The sequence below is a fragment of the Taeniopygia guttata genome, chromosome 4 (assembly GCF_048771995.1).
Source record: "Taeniopygia guttata chromosome 4, bTaeGut7.mat, whole genome shotgun sequence".
Taxonomy (NCBI): domain Eukaryota; kingdom Metazoa; phylum Chordata; class Aves; order Passeriformes; family Estrildidae; genus Taeniopygia; species Taeniopygia guttata.
Window position 1 is genome coordinate 45,877,222 of NC_133028.1, and position 22,513 is coordinate 45,899,734.

General features: G+C 39.7%; 1 protein-coding gene across 2 annotated transcripts in view; it reads right to left on the reverse strand.

The window, feature by feature from the left end:
* Positions 1 to 758: 758 nt before the first annotated feature.
* The window catches only part of EGF (epidermal growth factor), a 57,104-nt gene continuing 35,349 nt past the window's right edge, over positions 759 to 22,513 (reverse strand). The window contains exons 15-25 of one of the 2 annotated variants that reach the window (XM_072928523.1): positions 21,375 to 21,542; positions 20,498 to 20,647; positions 19,896 to 20,042; positions 19,140 to 19,256; positions 17,997 to 18,122; positions 15,999 to 16,118; positions 13,708 to 13,858; positions 10,795 to 10,962; positions 7,970 to 8,069; positions 4,945 to 5,047; positions 759 to 3,526 (exon numbers count right to left, since the gene is read on the reverse strand). In XM_072928523.1, coding sequence (XP_072784624.1) covers positions 3,303 to 3,526; positions 4,945 to 5,047; positions 7,970 to 8,069; positions 10,795 to 10,962; positions 13,708 to 13,858; positions 15,999 to 16,118; positions 17,997 to 18,122; positions 19,140 to 19,256; positions 19,896 to 20,042; positions 20,498 to 20,647; positions 21,375 to 21,542 — 1,574 coding nt within the window. In that variant the 3' untranslated portion in view covers positions 759 to 3,302. The remainder of the gene's footprint in view (positions 3,527 to 4,944; positions 5,048 to 7,969; positions 8,070 to 10,794; positions 10,963 to 13,707; positions 13,859 to 15,998; positions 16,119 to 17,996; positions 18,123 to 19,139; positions 19,257 to 19,895; positions 20,043 to 20,497; positions 20,648 to 21,374; positions 21,543 to 22,513) is intronic. The other variant, XM_072928524.1, reaches the window with a different exon arrangement.

Here is a 22,513-nt window from a genome sequence, read left to right on the forward strand (position 1 = left end):
TTACAATGAAAATATATCTTTAGAGTATAGAAATGCTAATTTCAATAAAGTCAAGATTTACTGAACTAAGCAGAGTCACTTTGCTCTTTAAAATGGCCCATGGATTTCTCACTTCAGACTTGTCAAGCTTTTAATCCAATGTGCTTCTAAATTCCTCTTTTACAGCTTAATGTAACACAGGATAATCTCATTTTAAAAACTTAGAGTACCCGAGTAGGATTTAAGATCAATACTAAGTTTTTTACATGCACAGAAATTCTAATAATTTTAAAAAGCATTTTCATTGAAAAAAGTTTAGCCAAAAAAGTTGAGAAACCTCCAGGATTCAACTATATTAGTTCAATTGACCTGCATGTAAAGCCTGAAAAGAACATCTTGGCAACCAATTTGAAAACAGATGCAGAAGCCATGGATAATATTTCCAGATGAATAAGTAGCAGCATTCCTAAGAGACATTTAGATGTGAACAAAAAGGATTATATGGATTTTTATTGGTTTATGGGAAGATACAAATAAAATATAAATGAAAACTTACCCTATTCAAGGTGGGATCAAGGTGTGAGCTGCAGCAGATAATCCTCATTAGTCTAGATTCTCTGAGCAGAGAATGAGAAACCCATGGTACCTGCACATGCTGCACCAACATGTTATAGACTATGGCTGTATGAAACCAGTGGAGCTTTCAGCTTACCTGATGTGAGTCAACTGAAACCAGAATTGTGCACTCTCATCTCTTAAAACAAGAGGGACACCAGGGATTTTTGTCTGGTATTTTTTAAAATTTATTTTATAAATCAATAACTTTATAAACATACAAATAAACCAAATATATTATATTTGTATTGAAACATTATTTCAAGTTTTTACACTAAAGATTATTTTGAGTTTAGAGCTGTGTTTAGGAAACATTTAAAACTCCAAACACTCTAATTACAAAAACATATCAGCTTGGTTTCCTTATCTTATTCTGTAACAGATACTATCAAATTTAAAGTTAGATCCTTGGAAGAAAAGCAAAGTAAACAAAAAAAAAAAAAAAAAAAAAAGACAGGATAGAAGAGCAAACTAATTTTTAAGGAATCTGAAACATCTTTATTCAGGAAAGATTCAAAGTTACAAATCCTTATTTCTTTTGACTGGGGAAGCTTCCAATGAAATGTTGACTGTCATTTGACACAACACTTTCATTTTAAGCACACAAACATACTTCACCAGAGAAACTCAAAGTGCAGGGACTAAAGTCTTTTTATTGGGTAGCTCTTGTGGGAGGGAACAAAATGCTTTTTTGAGTTGGGGCCTTTAGACCTGGACTCACTTCACATTAAAATACAGAAGATCAGTGTATGAAAGACCAGGGAATCCAAACTAGATGCTTTGAACAATGTTAGTGACATTAAACAATATTGAACTTAAAATCAAATCTATCAAATCTTAATGATTCAACACAGTTGTTGCCTGCTCTTGAACACAGTTTAGTATGCCAACACCTCTCAGCTATTTCTCTTTCTGTGGAAGTACCCTCGTTACCATTCACACAAGAGAATGAGTCTTCACTGCTAGTAGTTCCAACTAAGCTTTGGAAATGAGTCTTTTACAAGTTTGTTCTGAATCCAGAATTGATATGGTTAAAAAACAGATTCAACAATTCCAAATCACTTTAGAAGTCAAATAAGTGACAACTCTCTACGAAACCAGGACTCAGTGTCATTACTGTTTCAATAACATAAAACAAAATTGACTTCACAAAGTTACTCCAGTATGTAACTATTTTGGATAAGAGGTAAGAGCCTTTCAATACTCTTTCCCATATTGGCTTATAGAGCTGGTAAAAGAAAATTACAACATTCCATACTTTTCTGGCAGGATTCAAAAAGAACCTAGAAAACCAGAGTAGTAAACACACAAATTAGTAATATTTGCCACTATTATCCATCTTATGAGTTACAAGAAATATTAGTGGTGGGCACCATAGCAGAGTTTAAAGGTTACAATAGCAGGCTTCAAAAACAGAGGACTGAGAGATCCCGTACAAATAATAAAATCATTATTAGTAATTTAGCTGATGTTCATTCAGCTGAAACATTCTGAAAACAGCCTTAGGAAGTCAAGACAAATTGGTGAAAATCACTTGCTATCACAGAAAGTTCTGAGTTGGAAGGGACACACAAGGATCATCAAGTTCAACTCTAAAGTGAAGGGCCCGTACAGGGATTGAACGCACAACCTTGGTGTTACCGGCCCCATGCTCTCACCCACTGGCCTCATGTCTGCATCTCGCTTTACAAGAGAGTAAATCACCTGATAGGTGTTAGAAATCCAGTTACAAGATAAATTAGTTCAGTTTTCCAATTGTTGCCTCACATTCAACAGGCAGCACAAATCATTTGAGTGGAAGTCAGTCTAAACTGAGGTGGCTTTTTTATGTTTTTGTCCCACTCCTCCTGGTCTTTTTGGAACAGCAATTGGCTGAATGAACTTCTGTCCTCACACTGAGTCCTATGTAATGGACCAGGTTTTGGTGCCAGGCACACAGGCACAGCTCCAGTACATGCCTCTCTGCAGGTCTGAAAGTAGACAAAAACTCACTTCCTCAGCCCAAAAATAATCTTGCTGTGTTCTGAAGGACCAGTGTAGTCTGGGAAAAAACAAATGGAGGAATCACCTTTCCCCTCTAATGCTGCCCATCATTAATAACCTATGCCTGCAAACCATCCTCCAGTACACAAAACATGAGAAATGCAAGATCCTATTTGGTACTTGCAAGTCACAAGAACATCTCAGGTGGAATCCAAGAAGTTACACTGGTCTTTCAGCAGCACTGTGGAGACACAAATAGAGTCCATATAAATCTTTTAATAGAAAGAGCATTTTGAATTGATTTTTTCTGCGTTATCCTCTATTTCTGTTTCTCTGCAGCTGTCCTTGTGCTCCATTTTCTAGGCAGTTTCTAAACTCTGTGTGTGTAAAGATCACTACTTGCAACAAGTTCCCTTAGAAAATACTTATCACTGATACCCACTTGACTATCTTCCTCCCAGTGACCTTTTAGCAAGCAGTTAATGAAGTCAGCAACAGTGATACTTATAGAGTACTCACTGCCAACACTTTGCTCACACTAATTCTTCCAAACAGAGATGACAGGGAAGGAGTGGCAAGGACTGTTTTGTTCTGAATAATGGTGGTTTGTTCCTAAAGCAGACTTTAATGAAGAAAAAAAAAAAAAAAAAGAGTGTTGCTTCAGTGCTTGTGAGTTCCCATCCTTTGCCGACTTCCTCCTTTTCCCATACAAACACAGACTGCTTCTAGTCTGGCTGCATCAGCAAGCTGTCTGGGGCAAGACTGCAAGGCTCCCTTTCTGGCAGGGGATTGGGATGGATGCTCCAGGGAGCCTGGGGAGGGACCTTCACCGCTGCCATCGGCTGGCGCAATTTCTCACCAGCAGGACCCTCTTTTCGGCGGCCTTGTTCTTTCTCCTCTTCTGCCAAAGTCTCTGCTGCTTTGTCATATGTTACAGGCTGCTCTTCCTCTGGAGAAAACAGATACGTATTACTGAAAATTACATGTGAAAAGATTCACAGCAGCTAAGCTAAAAGAAATGTAGTGGCAGCTTTGAGAGAAGAAAGCTGTGAAAGAATGCACACAATCAGATTCAATACCAGTGCATTACAAAAGAACAAAAAAAACAGGTAAGGCCAAGAACTGCTTCAGATTTTAAGAAATTACTTGTCCTAGACTGATTCATGGTTTTCTCTTTTAATACATAACAAAAAAAGGCATGCCAAGACTACCTGCCCGGCAAAATTAAAGTCTCTGCTTCAAAGTCAAAAGATCTTAGAATTATTCACTGGCATGGCATAAGAACTTCCTTTAACATGTTAAAAAACATACCAGATTATCTACTGATCTTGTTGTCTAAGAGGGGGGAACCACTTCTAAATTTTTAATGAAAAAATCAGACACCTGTCATGGGAAATTTCTGATCCAATACCTGCATCTGATAAAGCTGTAAATGAAAACAGAGTCTCCTAAAGGGAAACATCAGTCTTCCTTAGCTGGACAGTGAGGTTCCACACATGTTCCCAATATTAGTGCATCTAAGTAAATGTGAGGCACATTTTCTACTGATGAATAAAGTGACTACTCACTGTATATCTAAGGACAGGACTGGCAATTTTGAAAATCTTGCAAGATGACTGGATGTTTGTATCCTCAAACATTTGTATTTGCATATTTCTAAGTGGCTGAGGCATACTGGCTTCTCTAGTAACTTCTGCAATTAGGAACTATATATGGTAAATAAAACTAATGTCTTAGGGTATTAGCCTTTCTCCATCAGTTCTCACCATCTGAGCAATTAACAGATCCATTTGCCACCTAGAAGGCAGTATTTCCTAAAATTCAGAGTGGTTCAGCTGGTAATCTGAGGGCCTTGGAAGCCCATTCTGTGCTTCTGTGCCACCTACTGCCTTTGGACCAGTGATGAGAGGTGCATCTCTTTCATTCATCTCATCTTTGTTTAAGCACTAAACACTCCCCAAGCAGTCAAACATCTTGTTTAACACAAAAAGCAGAACTGCAGTTGCTGCCACGAGGCGAAACCTGGACTCCTCACACCCTTCAGTTATCCTGCCTGAACAAATAAGGACTGTCAAAGTGTGCTGTTCCATGGACATCCATTCCCCAACAGTATAAGGTCTATATTAATGCAAATATCTGATATTATTCTTTCACAAGAAGCCTCTGGCTTGTTCTGTGCGAAAGCACTGCTGTAGTGCAGTTTCTCATGACTAATCTGCACAATGTAGGGCTGAATGGCTCTTCACATCAATACAAACATGGGCTCTGCCAGAAATAAAATCTAGATTTCTTTGTCTCCTCTACCAGCCATTGCTCCTGCTGGTACAAAGTGAAGAGAGATCTAATATGGAAGGACATCCTACTCACCAGATTCTGACGGACAGGCAGGATGAGGCTTTGCTGTCTCACATTCAATTAGATCAACTGCTTTATTCTCCAGAGAACTGTTACCCTCCTTAAAAACCGCAAACTGCAAATACATACAATATGCACAAAATATGCAGAGCCCAAATTAATAAAAAATGAATTGGTTTTCTGAAACCCAAGAGGCAAACTAAAAGGGCCACACACACCAACCACAGAACAGGGAAAAAGGTCATTTTGGCTTCTGGGATGACCCTTCCCCCTGCAGTAATTAAATATTTGAGTTGATGACAGCCCCAGTCTTTCTTTGGAAAGTGCACAGACTCAGTCTAGGTAAGAACTACCAACTCTTTTGCTTTGCAAATCAACATTTCCAATGGCAAGGCCAAAAGTTCATGAAAATCAACCCTCTCCATAGTACTGAGGGTGATTTTTAAAGCATTAAGGATCTCTGTAGCAATCCAGACAGCAGGAAAGTGTCAAACACATGGAAGAAAACAAGCCTCCCTTCCTGGCTCTCAGCAGCTCCTGCAGGATGCGGCCCCATCCCACCACAGTGGCAGTGGAAGTCAGAAGATGAGACCCTCTGGGGGAACATGCTAAAAGCACCAGGGGGAAAGCAGAAAAAACAGGGGCAGAGGAAAGCAATGTGAAGCACTATGATGAAATTGTATGGAGGAAAAGATGAAAAATCCTTAAAGGTGGAAGGTTTAAAGAGAAGAGACAGGGAAGAAGAGAAAACATCTGTGAATAAGATGTTCCAACCAAAGGACTGACAGATTCAGGGGTCCAGGTGGATAACTGGTGAATTGATGTGGATGGAATACACATGTAGCAGGTGCACCTATTTAGGCATCCGTTCATTTATGTAAAATCTGTACTCTTACAGTGCTACCCTACATGTGACAGATCCCCAGCAGAGATTCAGCTACACACAGTTCAGCAAAATATATTTGACTGTGCAATGCAAAACACTTGGTGGATGAGAAGTCTCAGAATAGCATCCAAATGCAGGCACATGCAGAAGTTTATGTTAGTCCTACATATCAGTAGGACTAACCCAGGCTGGCTTATGGAACTCTAATATGAATGTAAAAAAAATATGCAGGCATACCCTCAGCTAATGTACCCTCAGCTAATTGCACCCTCGCCTGGCAGAAAATAAGTAAAGGGAAAAGTGAATGATGCTTGGCCAATTCGTAGTTATAGTTTCAGTATCATGATACCTAACTTTTGATGTGTGTGACAGCACAAAATCTTGTTATCCTCTGTATCAACCCAGACAGGCAAGAACGAGCAAGTCTTTGCACTCTCTCATCAGCCTCACAAATGAGCAGTGGCAGTGAGGACTACCTAATGAGTGAAATTCATGAGCTCCTTACAGTTACTGCATATACAAGATACAGCCCAATATGAAGTCCTTTGTTAAGAACATTAACATTGTGTAGTACCCAAAAACCTTACAGCTGTAGTTTCCTGTCCCTGATGTAGTATAACTTTTTTTTTTACAGAAAGCTCTCCAATAGCCTACTTGAAGTTAACAGTACAAATGGGCAACTTCCCACAGCTTTTTGGCAACTCTATATGTTCTAACCTGAGTGTATGCATGCAGGAAGCCCTGGTGAACTCAATGATTAATGTCTACATCAACACAGAGAAAATCACATGCATGAAACCACAGCAATCGTTACTGAGTCAGCACCAGTAATTAGCAAAGGGTCAGTGATTTCCTCTTCCAGTGTGCAGCAAGCCATTGCAATAAACTACCTTGTTAATGTATTCAATGTCTCCTGGTGCGTAGTGAAACATAACACAAATGTATAATAGATGTAAAAATGTGATTTCTTTTTGTTGATCCAGTCCATTGCTTAGCTGCTTAATTACCTTATATTCAGCAGAAACGTCACTGGTGACCAGCATTAACTGCAGGGTCAGCAGAAGGTGGGAACAGAGCTGATGGGCTGTAGGCCTCCTAGAGCACCGCTCCCGGGCAGTGAACTGTTCTCAGTCCCACCAAATGTTTCTGCTTTTCTCAACTTCGGGTATTTTAAAAACTGTGGATTTTACTTCTGCTGTGGACAAATTACGGCATTGCCATGACAGCTCATTTGCTGTCCAATATCTGAAGGAAAGGTGCTGATAATTACACATGCATAAGAGCATGCAGTTGACCAGCTAAGGAACAATATGCCATAACCAGGGTCAAGTTGATTCAGTACTACCAATATACGTTTGACAGTGTGCTACAGTGGCTACCCACTCACAAGTCCTGCCAGCCACTCTCACTAAACCATTTGTAAGGCCATTCTAAGAGTCTCAGACTGAGCACAGAAGTAGCCATGGATGCCAGTTATGTTACTTGACAGCTTCAAGTTCAAACTGCAATCATCCAGCAGTGTAATGTTATTCTAATGCCAGTCAGAACCAGATCCTTAAGCCAGATTTTATAGGGCTAAATACAGCTTCAAAAATGACAACAGCCACAGGCCTATACAACCAGACCATGTCGGCATTCTTACCTACACCAGTGTAAAACCGGAACTTTATATATCCTACCAAGCTGCCTGATAAAATCCTGGTTGTTTTTCTTTACAAGGCAGCAGCTTCTAATACAAGACATTTACTTTCATCAAGCCTCAAAATAGAATTCAACATCTCATGTAGCACACACAATACTTGGCTTCCAAGAAGGCTTTTTTACAGAGGGCATACTTTCCTGTGAAAATAACTGTGTGATATACCATGTCATCACATTGCCATTTCCTTAATTTAGAACACAGTTCCCCAACTGTTGTGTTCAAAGCTAACAATAACACTGGCTAATAGTTGCAATACACCCAGGCAGCTGTGAACTTTGAGGGATAACAATGAGGTAAGATGAACTAGGGTTCACAGCAAAGCACTTGATGACTCTAGCAGTTATTTAATATATTTAAGATGTGAATTATTTGATGGATAATCTCAAGTGGATCCCTAACACTCTTTGATCCTTCCTGATTCCCTCTCCACTCCACATTAATATGGTTACCAGAGACTTGTTGCCAGTAGGTGTTACACTCTCGTCAGCACGGCTGCTGGCAGCTCTTATCGCTTCTGCACAGAGATTCTTCTTATACAAATTCTGAGTTCTGCAACAGAACAAAAGCTGAAGCAAATTATTTTGCTTTGGGAGGAACAGATGTTTTTTCACACGTTATTCTATCAGTATTCACAGAAGTACATATATTTTTTTTTCTCTCACTGGTTTGTGTATTGCTATCCATTACCACACAGTGGTTAAAACAAATAGCTTGTCAGAAAAAGAAGTCAGTAAGAAGTGTACAAATGCTTGTTCCAATGTGCCATCTGTAAAGGGTCATTCATTGCAATGAACAATAGGCCCCATAATTTTAACCAGACCCTTCAATTTTCTTACATTATTCTATTTACAATACATTTATCTTACAAAGATTTATTTCAGCCAATGTAATGAAGAGTGTTTGTGGGTGAAGTTCAGAAATAAAAAGCTGACTGTATTTTTGTACACTGTTGGTAGCTGCAATTATGAAAGTCACTTTTGTATTCATCTGCATCATTTATGCAAAGCCACTGTTTCAGAAGTTACTATGAAATAAACAAACTGAAAGTCTCAAAAAGCTTAGAAATAAGATCTTCCAGGAAAAATTCATGATCTAAAGAACTTACTTTAGGGTAAAAATCTATGATTACAATCTGGAGCTAGAAAAGGTATGAATAATCATCTCTAAGAGGCTAGTTCCATAAATTCAAAGACTTATTTTTGCAGTTAAACAGCAGTCCCTTATAAGGCAGTATTAAAAGCCCACATGGGCCCAAAGAAAAAAAATTATTTTACTTCTTATGCGATCCAAATCAATAAGTACATCTTTATCCACTTTATAAATACATTTTTGCCCTTCTAAGCATCGACTAAAAAAATTAATGTTATAGTCTTCAAATTATGGAAGTCTGAGATTATAACATCTTTTTCTTTATCTGTTTTAAATAAAATTTAGTCAATATTTACCAATGAAAACATTAATTTTCCTTTTATTTAGGAACTTTCCTTTTATTTCTACATAGCTTTTATATACTAACTGAGAAAGGTCACATGGCATAATTACCATATATTGCTCCCTTCATAAAATACAACATAAATTAATTTTGCGTTGTGTGGCCTTGGCCAATTGAGGTGGAGGAATTGTTGGTGTTGAATCCATGATTAAGGTTTGGGTTTTTTTGTGGAAAAGAGTTGTTTCTTTTCTTTCCAAGAAAGATAAGAAACTTGGCATACTACACAGTCAGACTGCATAAACCTAACATTAAGAATAACACAGTGCTCTTCAGCAGACAACAGTAATTGAATAAACCAACACAATATTTCAGCATGCTCGGCCTTCAGTTCCCACATTTTCAAATTGACAGGTGTAGACCTCCAGCTTCATTTCCTTCAATTAAAAGGAGATTGGCATCTTTGTTTTGCAGGGGAAGGAACAGGACTATCAAAGACTTAATTGGTACATTTTGAAATACAGCAGATTCTCTCAAAAAGTGGTATAGCAATTTCAACCCAAATACTGGTTCTCAGACTCCAGTTAAATAGGGATTTTAGATCAGTGGTTTAATTTTGATCTAGTTATTCTAGTAATTGCTGCAGTTCAAATTCAGTCAAGCGTGTAATTGAAAACCTGTTGTTGTGGTAAATAGTCATATTGATCAAAAGCATTTCGCAAGAAAGAAACATAAATCTGGGAGAAATTACAAAAGAGAGAGGAAGGGAAGAAATTTAATACTTCCATGTCTTTAAACAAAACATATTCTGTCTATTTTTCATAAGACAACATATGAAATATATGAGAAATATAAGAATATCATAATTTTTCTGTTCTTTATATATCCACCGATCAAAATCTGAACCCCAGGTTATGAGAAAAAAATAGGCTGCACTTAGCTTTAATTTGGGACTCCTATCACTAATTAATAGAAAATAAGAAATGTTGCTACTTCCCTACTCTTATGGACTAAATATTCCAAGAACCATTAAATAAGAATGAAAAATACTAACTTGCATTGTGAAGTTATTTTGTAGCTTCATTTTTTATATCTAGGGGAGTCTAATTTTAAAATTGACCTAAACCACAAACAAAAATCCTGCATTTAAATCAGCTCTGAGAACAGCTGTCTTCCAAGGTCATGGCCAAAAGACTCTAGTTTAAATGCTTAATACTTTCCAGTCTAAGGGACACCAATGACATTTAATTTCACATCAGACTGGGTTCTTAAATAGTGACCATTGGAATTCTTTTTGCCACAGGAAGAATCCCAAATCTGTGCAATTCATTACAGCCACGGAAAATGCCAGGGAGTACCAGCAGATGTGCTTAGACTCACTTCCCTGATTTTACTCTTTTTACTGCCAGGAAAACTGTTTCCATGTTTACTGCTGGAAGCATCACTCTGTAAGTTTGCCCTGGGAAGGTTAATAGGCGAAGAAATTTTCAGGTGGAATTCTACACTCAGTGGGAAACAAAAGCAGAGAAGAGCCACCCCCTACCATGAGAGTTTCAGACATCTAGAGCTCTGAAGGGAAACACAAGAAGAAGTAAATGGCATGTCCCTGAGCTCTAAAAGGTCTGTTCTCCTTCCCTCCAGACATGTTTGCTCCCTAGCACCAATGTGAGTTCTGCGGGCAGGGGACGTTCCAGAACTATCTGTATCATTCACAGAGCCAGTTACTGAAAAGCAAAAGAGCGGGAACTCCCATCAGCCGAGGAGCAGCTCGCGTTCTCGGCCGCAAGCACTCCGTGGAAGAAGGAACAGCAGCAGCAGCAGCCGGGCCCGTGTTTGGCAGGGTACCTGCGGCAGTAGGCAGCCAGGACGGCCAGCAGCAGCAGCAGCAGGGCCAGCCCGGCGGCGCCCGCGCTGATGGCGATGCTCCGCACCTTCGCCCGCCCGGCGCGCCGCTGCTCCCACCACTCCAGGTCGCTGAACTGGCAGCGCTCCCCCACGTAGCCCGTCACACAGCTGCAAGGAAAGAGGGACAGCTGCAGCGAGCAGGGCACACACAGCCCGTCACACAGCTGCAAGGAAAGAGGGACACGCTGCAGCGAGCAGGGCACACACAGCTGCAAGGAAAGAGGGACACGCTGCAGCGAGCAGGGCACACACAGCTGCCAAGGAAAGAGGGACACGCTGCAGCGAGCAGGGCACACACAGCTGCAAGGAAAGAGGGACACGCTGCAGCGAGCAGGGCACACACAGCTGCAAGGAAAGAGGGACACGCTGCAGCGAGCAGGGCACAGCCCCAGACCGCCACCTCCGTCACCGTGCATTGATTCACCGCTGATCGCATCTGGTTCTCTTTAGCAGTGGCGAAGACAAAATCATTTTAAAGGTATGCTGTTGAAACCTGTAGAATCCAGTATTAAAAATAATTTTTTTTTCTATTTTTTTTTACTGGTATTGAAGCGCCTATAGAATTATACAGAGAGGCTGTCATTACCAGATTCCAATGGATTAGAAAGTAGGAAAAAAAGTTTCTTAAGTCCTGTAAATCCTGCTGTCTGATTAGTGTTTCCATAGGATTTTCCATTTAACTTCTTTCAGCAGCAAGCTTCCCTTTCTTTAAAGTAGGCAGGACAGGACTGACTCATATTTTCAGGGTGAGTTGATTAAGAAAATCAAATTTGAATCTGAATCTTTACTGTAAAATTAAAGATTAATGAAAGGGTTTAAAAAGCCCATGCATAGGATTCAGAAGCATCTTCAAAACTTACATTTAATATAAGCTTCTTCTGTAGCCAGTTTTTATTTGTTTGATTTTACCATTGTAAAACCCAATATAGAAATAGCCTATCAATGCATGAAACCCTCAAATAATAATTACTAGAAAGTGAGAAATACATAAAAAAATAATCCCAGACCGGCTTTATTATGCAAGGCAAGACATAAATAATAACTGGAAAAAATTAAAAGTTTGCTCTGTTTATAACAATTGCTCGGCAATGTAGGCTAAACTCATCACAATTCTAATTGGTCTAATTTTACTCAAGTCCAAGAGCTAGTCAAATGAGAAAAAGAAGCAGGATTTGAACTGCAGCAGCTTTTACCTAATGGCATGAAAACGTTATATCAGCATTCATTCTTAAGTCAGGCACAAGCACTTTCATTCCGTTAAAATTTAGAATGTAGGTGTGCTGGAAGGCAGAAAAAATGCTGATTTTTAAGCGTTAAATCACAATGAATTTCAAACATGCTGGCAGATCTACTTTCTAGTGTATGATCTTTTATTAATTAAAATACAAATCACATTTGGCACGTGATTTTTGCTAGATAACGTTTTTCCATTTCTTCCCTTCGGTAGGTAATACATTAGAGCCTGCGTGAATGAATGCTGCCATCTAGTGAGGGTTCAGCGGGGACAGAATCCAGCAACGCCCACACACAAGCCCCAACAGCACGGTTAAGCATGGCTGCTCTTAAGTTTTTTAACTGCTTCCACTTCCAAAACTGAAAAATATGTATATCTGAATTCTCATGATGCACTAAAATCTAACAATTAAAAGAAAAAAAAAAAAGTGATCCAACTTTAAAATTCTGCAGGTTTAGACTCTTCAATTTTGAGAGAAGAAATTTTGAGGTGAAAATAGATGGCTTACTCTGCCTCTAAAAGTTACACTAAGAATTCAAAACAAGTACCAGAGCTGACCATGAGTCTGTCTCCCATAATGTCTTTGCCCAAGGGCTTTGCTGAGCTCAGGAGATCCACAGCATAAAGCATCAACTTCATTCCCATATATGCACACGAGACATATTCCTTTCATATTCTTACAGGTACAGAGGTCTGTAGGCAGGGGAAACCACTCATATTTCAAAATAGGAAAGCCTGAAACACAGAGAGAGATTTTCCTACCCTGGAACAGCATCCACCCCCTGTACAGGTCCTCACTTACCACCTGTGACCATGGGAGGAGGCAGGAGGCAGGCATTGGATTTGTCCCATTGCAAAGATTTTATGCTTGATTTTGAGAGAGGTTATGAGTACAGCTTGAAACATAATCAGGTTACACACTTAAATGCCAGCACCAAATGTTTTGAAGAAATTATTAACCCATGTGTCTAGGTTGTCACATTGATCAAGCCAAGGCTGACTTCTGGAGAGATGAGATCCTCCTTGCTTTTATCAGTACCTGCATTTGGGGTACCCAGAATTAGGCTTCACAAAAATATTGACAGGGTTAAAAATATCAACAGGGGAAGTTGAGGTCTTATTGTAACTCTCCCTGTTTTTAAGAGGGCAGTTATATCCTACCCATTTCTGCCTTTCTGTAATGGAAGATGCTGACACCAGAAGATTGCTCCCTGGCCCCGGTCAGAGAAGACAAGACAGAGGTGTCCTCTCCCATCCCAGTGAATGCTACACATGAACAGCAAAGCCAACAGGGAGAGGCAAGTCAGCAGGGAATGTACAGGAGAGAGAGAAGGCACCTCTTTCAAGTCATTTAACAACTTACCTACCATTTCCAAAGCAAAGAATCAAATGCTCAGGGAACAAATCCGATCCTACCATTAATTGCAGCGGGTGTGAATGGACTGAGCATGCACCGAAAATTACACTGATCACTTACAGGAAATAGGAGATTCCAATGCTAATGAGTGACATGAGGGATGAACAGATCATTCATGGACTAACTCTGCCTGCAGCAAACTGAGGGTAGCATTCCAAGGGTGCCATTCTTCAGCAGAGAAAATACAAATTTCTGTACTTACTTGCAGGCATAGTCTTGTAGGTCAGAAACATAATTGCACACTCCACCATGGAGGCAGTATGACTCGTACGAAGGAGGGCATCCTACAAAATCACCTTGCACAGCCTTTGTAGTGTACTCATTGCTGCCAGCAGCTGGGGGAACAGTAGATTCTGAAACAGATGGTTTCACAAGGACATCTCAAACCTTTGGCCTCACTGGCAACATATTCTTATGAAAGTGTTCCAGAACTTCAAGGTACTAAACTAGATAAAAATATCCAATTTCTATTAATTACTTGGTTTTACCTATTTTATTATGTTGTTATCAAATTTAGGTGAGTAGAAATATAGATCAGATTACTAAATATGATATGTTGATATGTAAATATTATTTCTAAATATATTTTATTCATTATTATAATTTATTATTTAGAAATACTAGTCATAAATATACAAATATAAATATTGTTAGTATGATGCAATAATATATTCCTATATTAATATAATATGTAAATATATAAATATTTTAGATTTACAGTAATAGACCTACAGTGATTGACTGAGTTCTGTGTGTTTGGATGTATGAGCCCAAACCTGAAGAAAAACTGCTCCAACTGTCTAGGTGCTTAGTCTGAAATTATTTTTGCAACTCATGCATATTTGACATATGGTAAATCTCTACCATGCATAAATTACCCGGGTGAGAGGCAGTGGTGAATGGTGAAGGGTGACCATATTTCGTGCACTTGGATCTCAGACTCAGAAGCTTTCACAAGCAACTTGTTATTCTCATGCATTCTTATGCATTCTTATGTTTCTACTCTGCTGCCATTCAATTAATTGCATGTATGTGTGGTGGCAGATCACATTTTTTACTGTTTCAGGCTAGTTCAGGTTACAGAACTCCCTGGGGGAGCAGGGAGCCCTATGGTTCTGCCAAAGGGTTCTGCAGCCTGCTCTGAATCACACATGCTGCCACCTACACACCTATCCAAACTAGCTAGTTTTAAAGGGAGCACTACTATCTCTGCACAGCATGACCACAGTGCAGACATGCCCTTACAGAAAAGGAGTGTTTTCATGCCTACTTTGGTGCTACAACAAATCTATAGGTCAGAACAAAACAACTAAATGGCAAAGAATTTCTGGCAGTATGGATTAGCAGAGACACACCTAATCATTCTCATACAATTATGGGGTCAGTTCTATGACTTATACCACTTTTATTGCAACATCACCTTCAATGACATTTGGGTTTTAAAATTTCATTTGCAAGAGAACTGCCATGGCAAATAGCCTGAACGGAAAAGGATGAGTGATTATAGTGAACCCCAGGTGTGCATGCATTCAGCAAAGAAAATTTCATTTTGCTAAAAGAACTTATTAGGCAAAGAGCTACAACAGTGTGTTAACATCTATAAAGACATGGGATCAGACTGACACATGAGGGACCTAGGAAACATTACTTCCACGTCATGCATCATTTAAAATCATCATTTCCTAAGTGACACCTGAAACTACGGAAAGATTAAGTGGCTGAAATGGGAGTGGGAATCCTGATAGACGCTCTATTTAAGAAAGCCGTAATTTCCTTGTTTTTCTGAAGAAACAGCTCTGTGACAATCACACATTGTCCCTCCATCATCAGAAAGTCATTCAATCTGGAGTAAAATACACTCTGAGCAAGAGGGTTGACACAGAGTAAAAGAATGAGTCACTCTCATTTTCAGAGAATGCTGCTACCTCATTGAGGCACCAAAACGAAGGTCAGATAGTCACTAGGGCTGAACTTCTAGCAGTTCCCTTCAGTAAATTGATAATCAGATTTTCTAAGGAGTTTCAGAGCCCTTTTGAACAATTAGTGACTTGAACTGAAAGACAAGCTTATGCTAAAGAATCAAATGGCACTTAAATCATGTGCATTTCATGTGCTAGCCTTCTGCAAAACAACAAAAGGCACAGGGAGTTTGAAAAATGGCACAGACCGAAATTACCCTCAAAAAATATTACTTCCAAGGAGCATTTACTTCTGCTGTAGATTGTAAATGATATTTGATAGATTTGTCAGTACATTTAGACAGTAAAAAAATTTACATTGAACCTTAATGTAGATATTTCCTTACTAAACTTGGATCTGTTCTCCTTAGTCTACCACAAAACAACCTCCTAAAGGCAATGCTAAATGGATCCACAACCTGATCAGAATGTTACTATACAGGGATTCTTTAGTTTCCAGGTATAACAATTTATCCAAGGACACAGCTCTTAATTTAGGGCCACTTTTTTTTATTTGCTCACTCCGTTTACTCACTGCAACCAACGCCAGTTCCAGAAGCATGATCAGCACACGAGCAAGTGAAGTTTCCTTCTGTATTTGTGCAGGTCATGTTCTCTCCACAGGTGTGGGACCCCGTCTTGCACTCATCAATATCTGTCACCCAAACAGGCTGAAGTTAGAGGAATGAAATGCCTCAGAGGATCAGCTAAAAGGGCAGCAGAAGCAGCACTGTGCTCCCCAGGCAGTGGGGAAAAACACCAGAGACCTCTCCCTCTGCAAATATGCCTTCATGGAAAGCCTAATGGAAAAGCAACCAGCATACTTTCTATAGCAAGAGCAGCCTGTGCTGCAGAAACTCTCCACGGGGAGAAGGAGGGCAAGGCTTCCCCATGAAATGTGGTTTTGAATGACTGTCAAGAGGCTCCCTGACTGCAAGAGTTTCCAGGCTCAGAGACCATGTTAGGTTTGTACACATCTCTCATCCCCTTCTGCTGCACACCCTCCTCCCGCCCCCACACCTTCTCTCCAAAGCCCATGGCAGCAGCCCCTGCCAGGCTGGCCACCTGAACCTTGATAAGCACCAAAGCACCCCCCTCAAAGGTGAAACCTTTGGTTCACATGGCAGAGTTTGGGAGTCTCTGATTCATTTTATGAGCTGTCAGCAGGATACATGTGCTGGGTCTGCTTTGGGGAATCACAGATCTGCTACCCCAATTTTTGTGAAATTATTGCTTAAACTGCTTGGAATTTTTCTAGAGTAAAATTAACTGGATCTAGCTCAAAACAGTATAGAAAATTCAGAGCACTTTTAAAAAAAGGAGGTGGGGGGAAGGGGAACACAACTGCTGCAGCATATTTCATGAAATGTGATTTCACCAACACCACATTAATTCATCATGTGTTATCACTGAACATACCATCACATTCCTGGACACTGTGCATGAATGCAGGTGCTTACAACTGAAGCACAAAATCACTTATCAGTTTCTGGCTTTCATTGTACATTTCAAGTCATTGAACAAAAAATTAGTTTCAGTTCAACTAAAGACTTGGACTTAAAGACTTCAGGAAGATAATAGACTATTTTTCAATGGCAGTGGAAGCTACTACATCCTGAATAACTATACCACAGTATAGTGGTAAGTAAGACAGCAAGAGCCTAGGGCTGCTTGAGGACTTGCCTTCTGTATTGTGCTGGGTCAGCAAGAGGACATTGTCAATGCTGTATGCACTTCCATCTGCACTTCCAAACACCCTCAAAGACATGAGCCCTGTCTCTGACCCCTGCAGGCAAAAGACCTTCTAGATTCTTCTGCCTCTTATACTTTCCACACTCTACCCATAATAATGATATTGTTCTTAATTTTTCAGTCAACCTAATCAGTGTTGAAGAACCAAGTCCAGTAAAGATGTAAGAATTGGTTCAAAATCACTGGGCTTTGAATTAGTCTAGAAAGGAAAAAAGTAAAAGAAAAGGACAAAAGGGAAGGCAAGACTCTCATAAAGCTCTGAAAAAATGTGTGCTAGTCAAATACTGGAGAGAAAAAGCTTCCTGTTCATATTTACCACTAAAATGGATTAAGAATTTAAGAGATGTAGGGAATGAACTAAAGACCTGGTATTACAGCTGGATGGGAAAATCAGTGGGTCTGATTATTAACAAGACTCTAAATGTACTCAAGTTGTCAGTGTCACACCTTGAACCTCATGCCTATTAAACAGACCTGGAATTATTTGATGAGTATTATGACACACTCAATACCTGCTTTCGTTTATATTCATGGCAACGATTTCCAATAAAGCTCTACTGCTTCACCTCCACTTCCCTCCTCCCCTTCACTCTTCCTCTCTCTCCTTCTATAGCCACTAAAAAGAGTGCAAACACTAAGAGGAGATATTCACTGACAACTACAAGCTTTGCATATTGATCAGTTGTTGAGGTTACCACAATTCAAAAAGGAAGGAAGGAATTACAGAGGCAGAAACGCCTCAGCCTTCCAGACAGGGCAGAGCCCTCACACATTCCCATACCATAGCAATGGACTCCATCTCCAGTGTAGCCTTCCAGGCACTTGCAGACGTAGCCCCCTTCCGTGTTGATGCAGTCGGCCACGCTTCGATTGCAGCGGTCCATGTGCACAGCGCACTCGTCCACGTCTGCGGGACACAGCAAGGGACAGGACACTTGGGTCACAAAACCATCGCCTCCACCCACACACTGAGACACCTGCACCATGGATCTCCTCAGACTCTGCTTCACTTGGCATTTGTGCACGTGAAGCAAATGGGAAGAGGAGGACTTTGTGGTCTTTTTTGGTCTGAAATTTGATGGGCGTGTTCTAAAATCCAAGAGAGTCAACAAAATTATATCACAAATACCATTTGCTTAAAAAAACCTGTTCATAGGAAGTGATCTGATTTTAAAAAATATCTTTATGTTTTAGAATCATATAATCCATTAAGTTGGAAAAGACCTCTAAGAGCATTTAGCAACTTGGTTTCATAAAAGAAAACACAGGCTTAAAAAAAGAAAAAGTACTACAGTGGAAAAAATGTATACCCATTTCAGCTTACAATTTTTTCCCTTTCCATAGTAACACAGATTCTTCTGAGTCTTTTCATGCTTAGCCACCAAATGGTATTCTTTTTCTGTTTCTAACACCTTTCTCTCTTGACCTTTCTTAGAGCAAAACAGTTATTCCATTTATGTTGCAAACAAATCCAGAAATTTAAAGACCACCCTGAGTAATGTTTTGCATGGTTGTTAGAGTCTTTCTAGTGCTTGAAAGAAACTAGTGCAGCACTTTTATATAAATATTACATCAGGAATACTAATTTTGAAGATATTCCTTTTTTCTAAATTATACATTAACATGTCTATGGACTGAGCTTTTATAATTAGCCAATTTTTACAAATAAATACATTATATTTCTATTATCCATGTTATTGCTTGTTAATATTAATAGGATTAACACTCATGGCTCAAGGGGAAAGAAAAGGCATGTGATAATTAGCCATTTCATCTCACATGCTTTCAGCTCATCATTCCCTTCATACTATTGACCTTTCTCTGACGCCTCACACAGCAGAGCTGCCATTATGAAAGGAGATAGATTTTCACCCTCCCTCCCAGTCTACAATTTTTCAAAAGTTATAATAATGGTTTTTATTACCATAGCATGATTTCCCCTTCCTGGTAAATCCTTTCAAACACTGGCACATAGCACCATCTTCCAGCAAAACACACTCTGCATTGACATAACATTCTAGTGCAGTGCAGTCATCTTCATCTATAGCATAAGCAAAACAAAAAAATAAAACTAGCCACAAATCATTAGATGTATTTGGAAATAGCAAAGGAAATAGTGTATATCTATATTACAGAAAAACAAACTAAGAAAACCAGAACATACAGTCAAAATTTGAAACTTAGTTCTCCAGTATTAATAATACAATCGCTGCAGCTGTTCTTTGTCTAGATGGAGTTGACATGTCATTTGGTATCAGGATTTCTGAATATTTTATTCAAAACCTATTGCAAAATTTAATGCTCTAACGTCAGAGGTATGTAGAATTCAATGGGCTTATTTTAACTTTTTTAGAGGAATGCAATATACTTAAAGACCTGAGGGAGAGACTTTCTCAAGTGTTCCAAATTAGAAATGTTTGTTCTCTAGACCAGGATAATATTATCAAATTTTGTTGATGTAGCCAAGGAATACAGACAAAAACAAAACAGCAGTCCTTCCTGGAATAATTGCACAGACCCAAGTTCTTGTTAGAAGATTAAGAGCATGAATACCACCAGTCTCACCAATGAACCTCTCTTTCTTTAAGGTCTATTACTTCTTTCTGCTCTACAAACCCGAGGCTCTGAGGCTGTTCAGAGCCTCAGAGTAAGCATAAGGAAGATAACCATCAGACTGTACCTGATACCATGATTTCAGCCGTAAAATAAATTATTTTCTGCTTTTCCCCATTGTCTGCATCCTTAAAAATCCCAGTGTTCCGTGTGCTCTGGAGTACAGTCTCTGGTGGTGGCATTGGCATTACCTCCTTGTGCACAGAGACACTTCCTGAAAAGACAAGAAAAAAAAATGGCATGGACTATTTAAATCTACTGAAATATCAGATTTTCAAATACTTGTCTATTTTCCAATAATCATGGTGGTTTCCCTTTAAAATAACCATCAGTATCCTCCCAGACTAACCTGTTTCTGACATCAAATTATTCTTAAAAGCACTCACTGGTGAGTTTTCTCAAATACAAAAGAGAAGAAAAGCAGCTCGTTGCTCACAATACTTGTCAGCACTGCACACAGTTTTTTCACTGCTAAAATGCCAAGGGAAAAATTACAGTGGTCAGACAACATCTCTGTTGTCTTCTTGTCCCAAGGACAGCATTCCAGCATTTTAATTCTTCAGGGAAATCATCATTCCTTATGTTAGAGCAAGGTGAATTTTTCCAGTGCTACCTGTCAGGATTCTCAAGGGTTTGAGGAGAGTCTTTTTGGGAACTGGAGGACTGTACCTGCTGTTGAGTTGGAAGAATCCAGAGCATGACAGGATTTTCCATCTTGAGTTTTCCCAAATCCTGGATGGCACTTGCAGTGGACAATTCCAAAACTGTTTTCACAGATCTGATGACAGCCTCCATTCTCATAAAGGCAAGGATTTGTCCCTAATGAAGAAAAACAGGAAAATTAACAAACTGCTTCTTCAGTCAAAATCCCTGTTTAGACATGCAGAGTTGAAGCAGTTGGAAAAAGAATAAGGACTTACAAAAACTGGGATTTAATTTTTTTTTTTTTTTTTGTAACAACAAATGCATATAGTAAAGCATAGATATTATCACCTAGCCCCTGTCAAGAAAAGAGATTCATGTACTATGTATTTAACGCAGGTACCACATATTTTGATTTCCTTTATTGTTTCTCCTTTGATATTTAGAGTCCTAATATTTCAAGGACATAAGGAACCAGTGATTACCGTCTCTCAATCCTGGTCTATTGCACTATTGTTTTCTGCATACAGGGAAATTGCTCACAACAGAAAATCAAATTATTTGATCAAAAATGAATAAATCTCACAAAATCTTTCCCCATGTCATTTGTTATTATTGGTGTGTGTGGGGTGCTAATAGACTAGGATAAATAGGAATTAAAAGACTGTAGTAGCCTCATGGTAATTGATCAGCATCTATTCTTGGTCATGAACATAAATCTGTCAGCATTCCTGGGAAACATGCCTAGATGATGCTTTCAATAAATGCCTGTCTGGCTATGCAAGGCTTTTTAAAGAGCCTATTTCTGAGAAGATAACCCTCTATCCAAGGACATCTGTTCTACAGGTATCAGTGAACAAGAGGAGGCTGGAAGGGAATGACTGCTCGATTTTTTGCAGTGTACCTGGTTTCGCCAAAGGATGAACTACAACCACTGATGAGGGTCTCAGCATGCTGCCTCGAAGACGTACCCTGTTTTGGCCGGTCTTCTTGTCCACCCTCACTAGTGATGGCCTAGCCCAGTCAGAAAACCACAGGTGGTCCTCAAACACCGCCACAGCAAAAGGGTGGCCTACAAAGACAATAGGTTTATCATTTCCACATCTGTAGAACCCACACAAGAAACCCTGTAAAGGAAAGCATTATCTGCATATAGATCAGCTTCTAAAACAGGGGCCTAGCCAAAGCCAGTGCTCCACTTTGATTTCCCATGGAGAGGGATAAGTTTCCATGGACAGCGGACCAGGGCCACAGGTTACTTGTGCTCTTAGCAAAGGAGGCTGTGACACTTGCCTGGCTCAGCACACGTTCTATATTTCTGGTGACTTTAAACCAGATCTAGTCCACAAGATGCTTCTACCTCCCACATCATCATTTCTTGAGGCAGCCTTGGGACCAGCCTTTCAGACCTAGAGTACCTCCCTCCTCTGCCACTGCATGGCCTGGGCAGAGAGCTGCTGAGGTGCACAGCCCCTTTTGCAGTCTTCACAATACAAGAAGGAAAGGAGCTCATGGCATGTGTCATCCTGCATAAGCATCCTGGCATGGGGATGCTACAGACACTGCAGCCACTGACTCCTGGTAGGGCCCCAAGCCAGTGTGCAGCCTCTGCAAGCGCCCAGAGTACATGCAAGTGCAGTGCAGAGGGGCATATAGCCAGCTAACATAAGCCACAGGAGGCAATAGGTCATCCAGGTAACTTCCTCTCTTTTCACTGATGACAACAGGACCCTAGACATCAGCTTCAACCAGGCACCTAACAATCACAGGACTAACAGTAGCTGCAAGAAATTCCACCCCAAGTTCAGAGCACCGGAACTTTTCTTTGGTAGCACAACATTAGCTGCACTAGGAAAACTCAAATCCCTAGCTTGACTTCCAGAGACAAGTTCAGCAATTCAGAATCCAAAGGAAAATTTCATATAAATAAAGATCTTTACAAAATGTTTCTGACTCTTTCTACTATCTCATGATAGAAAATTGTCATATGGGACTATGCATAGGAATCTCCTGCTTTCAATGTAGCCTTTGGGCAAGCTTTGT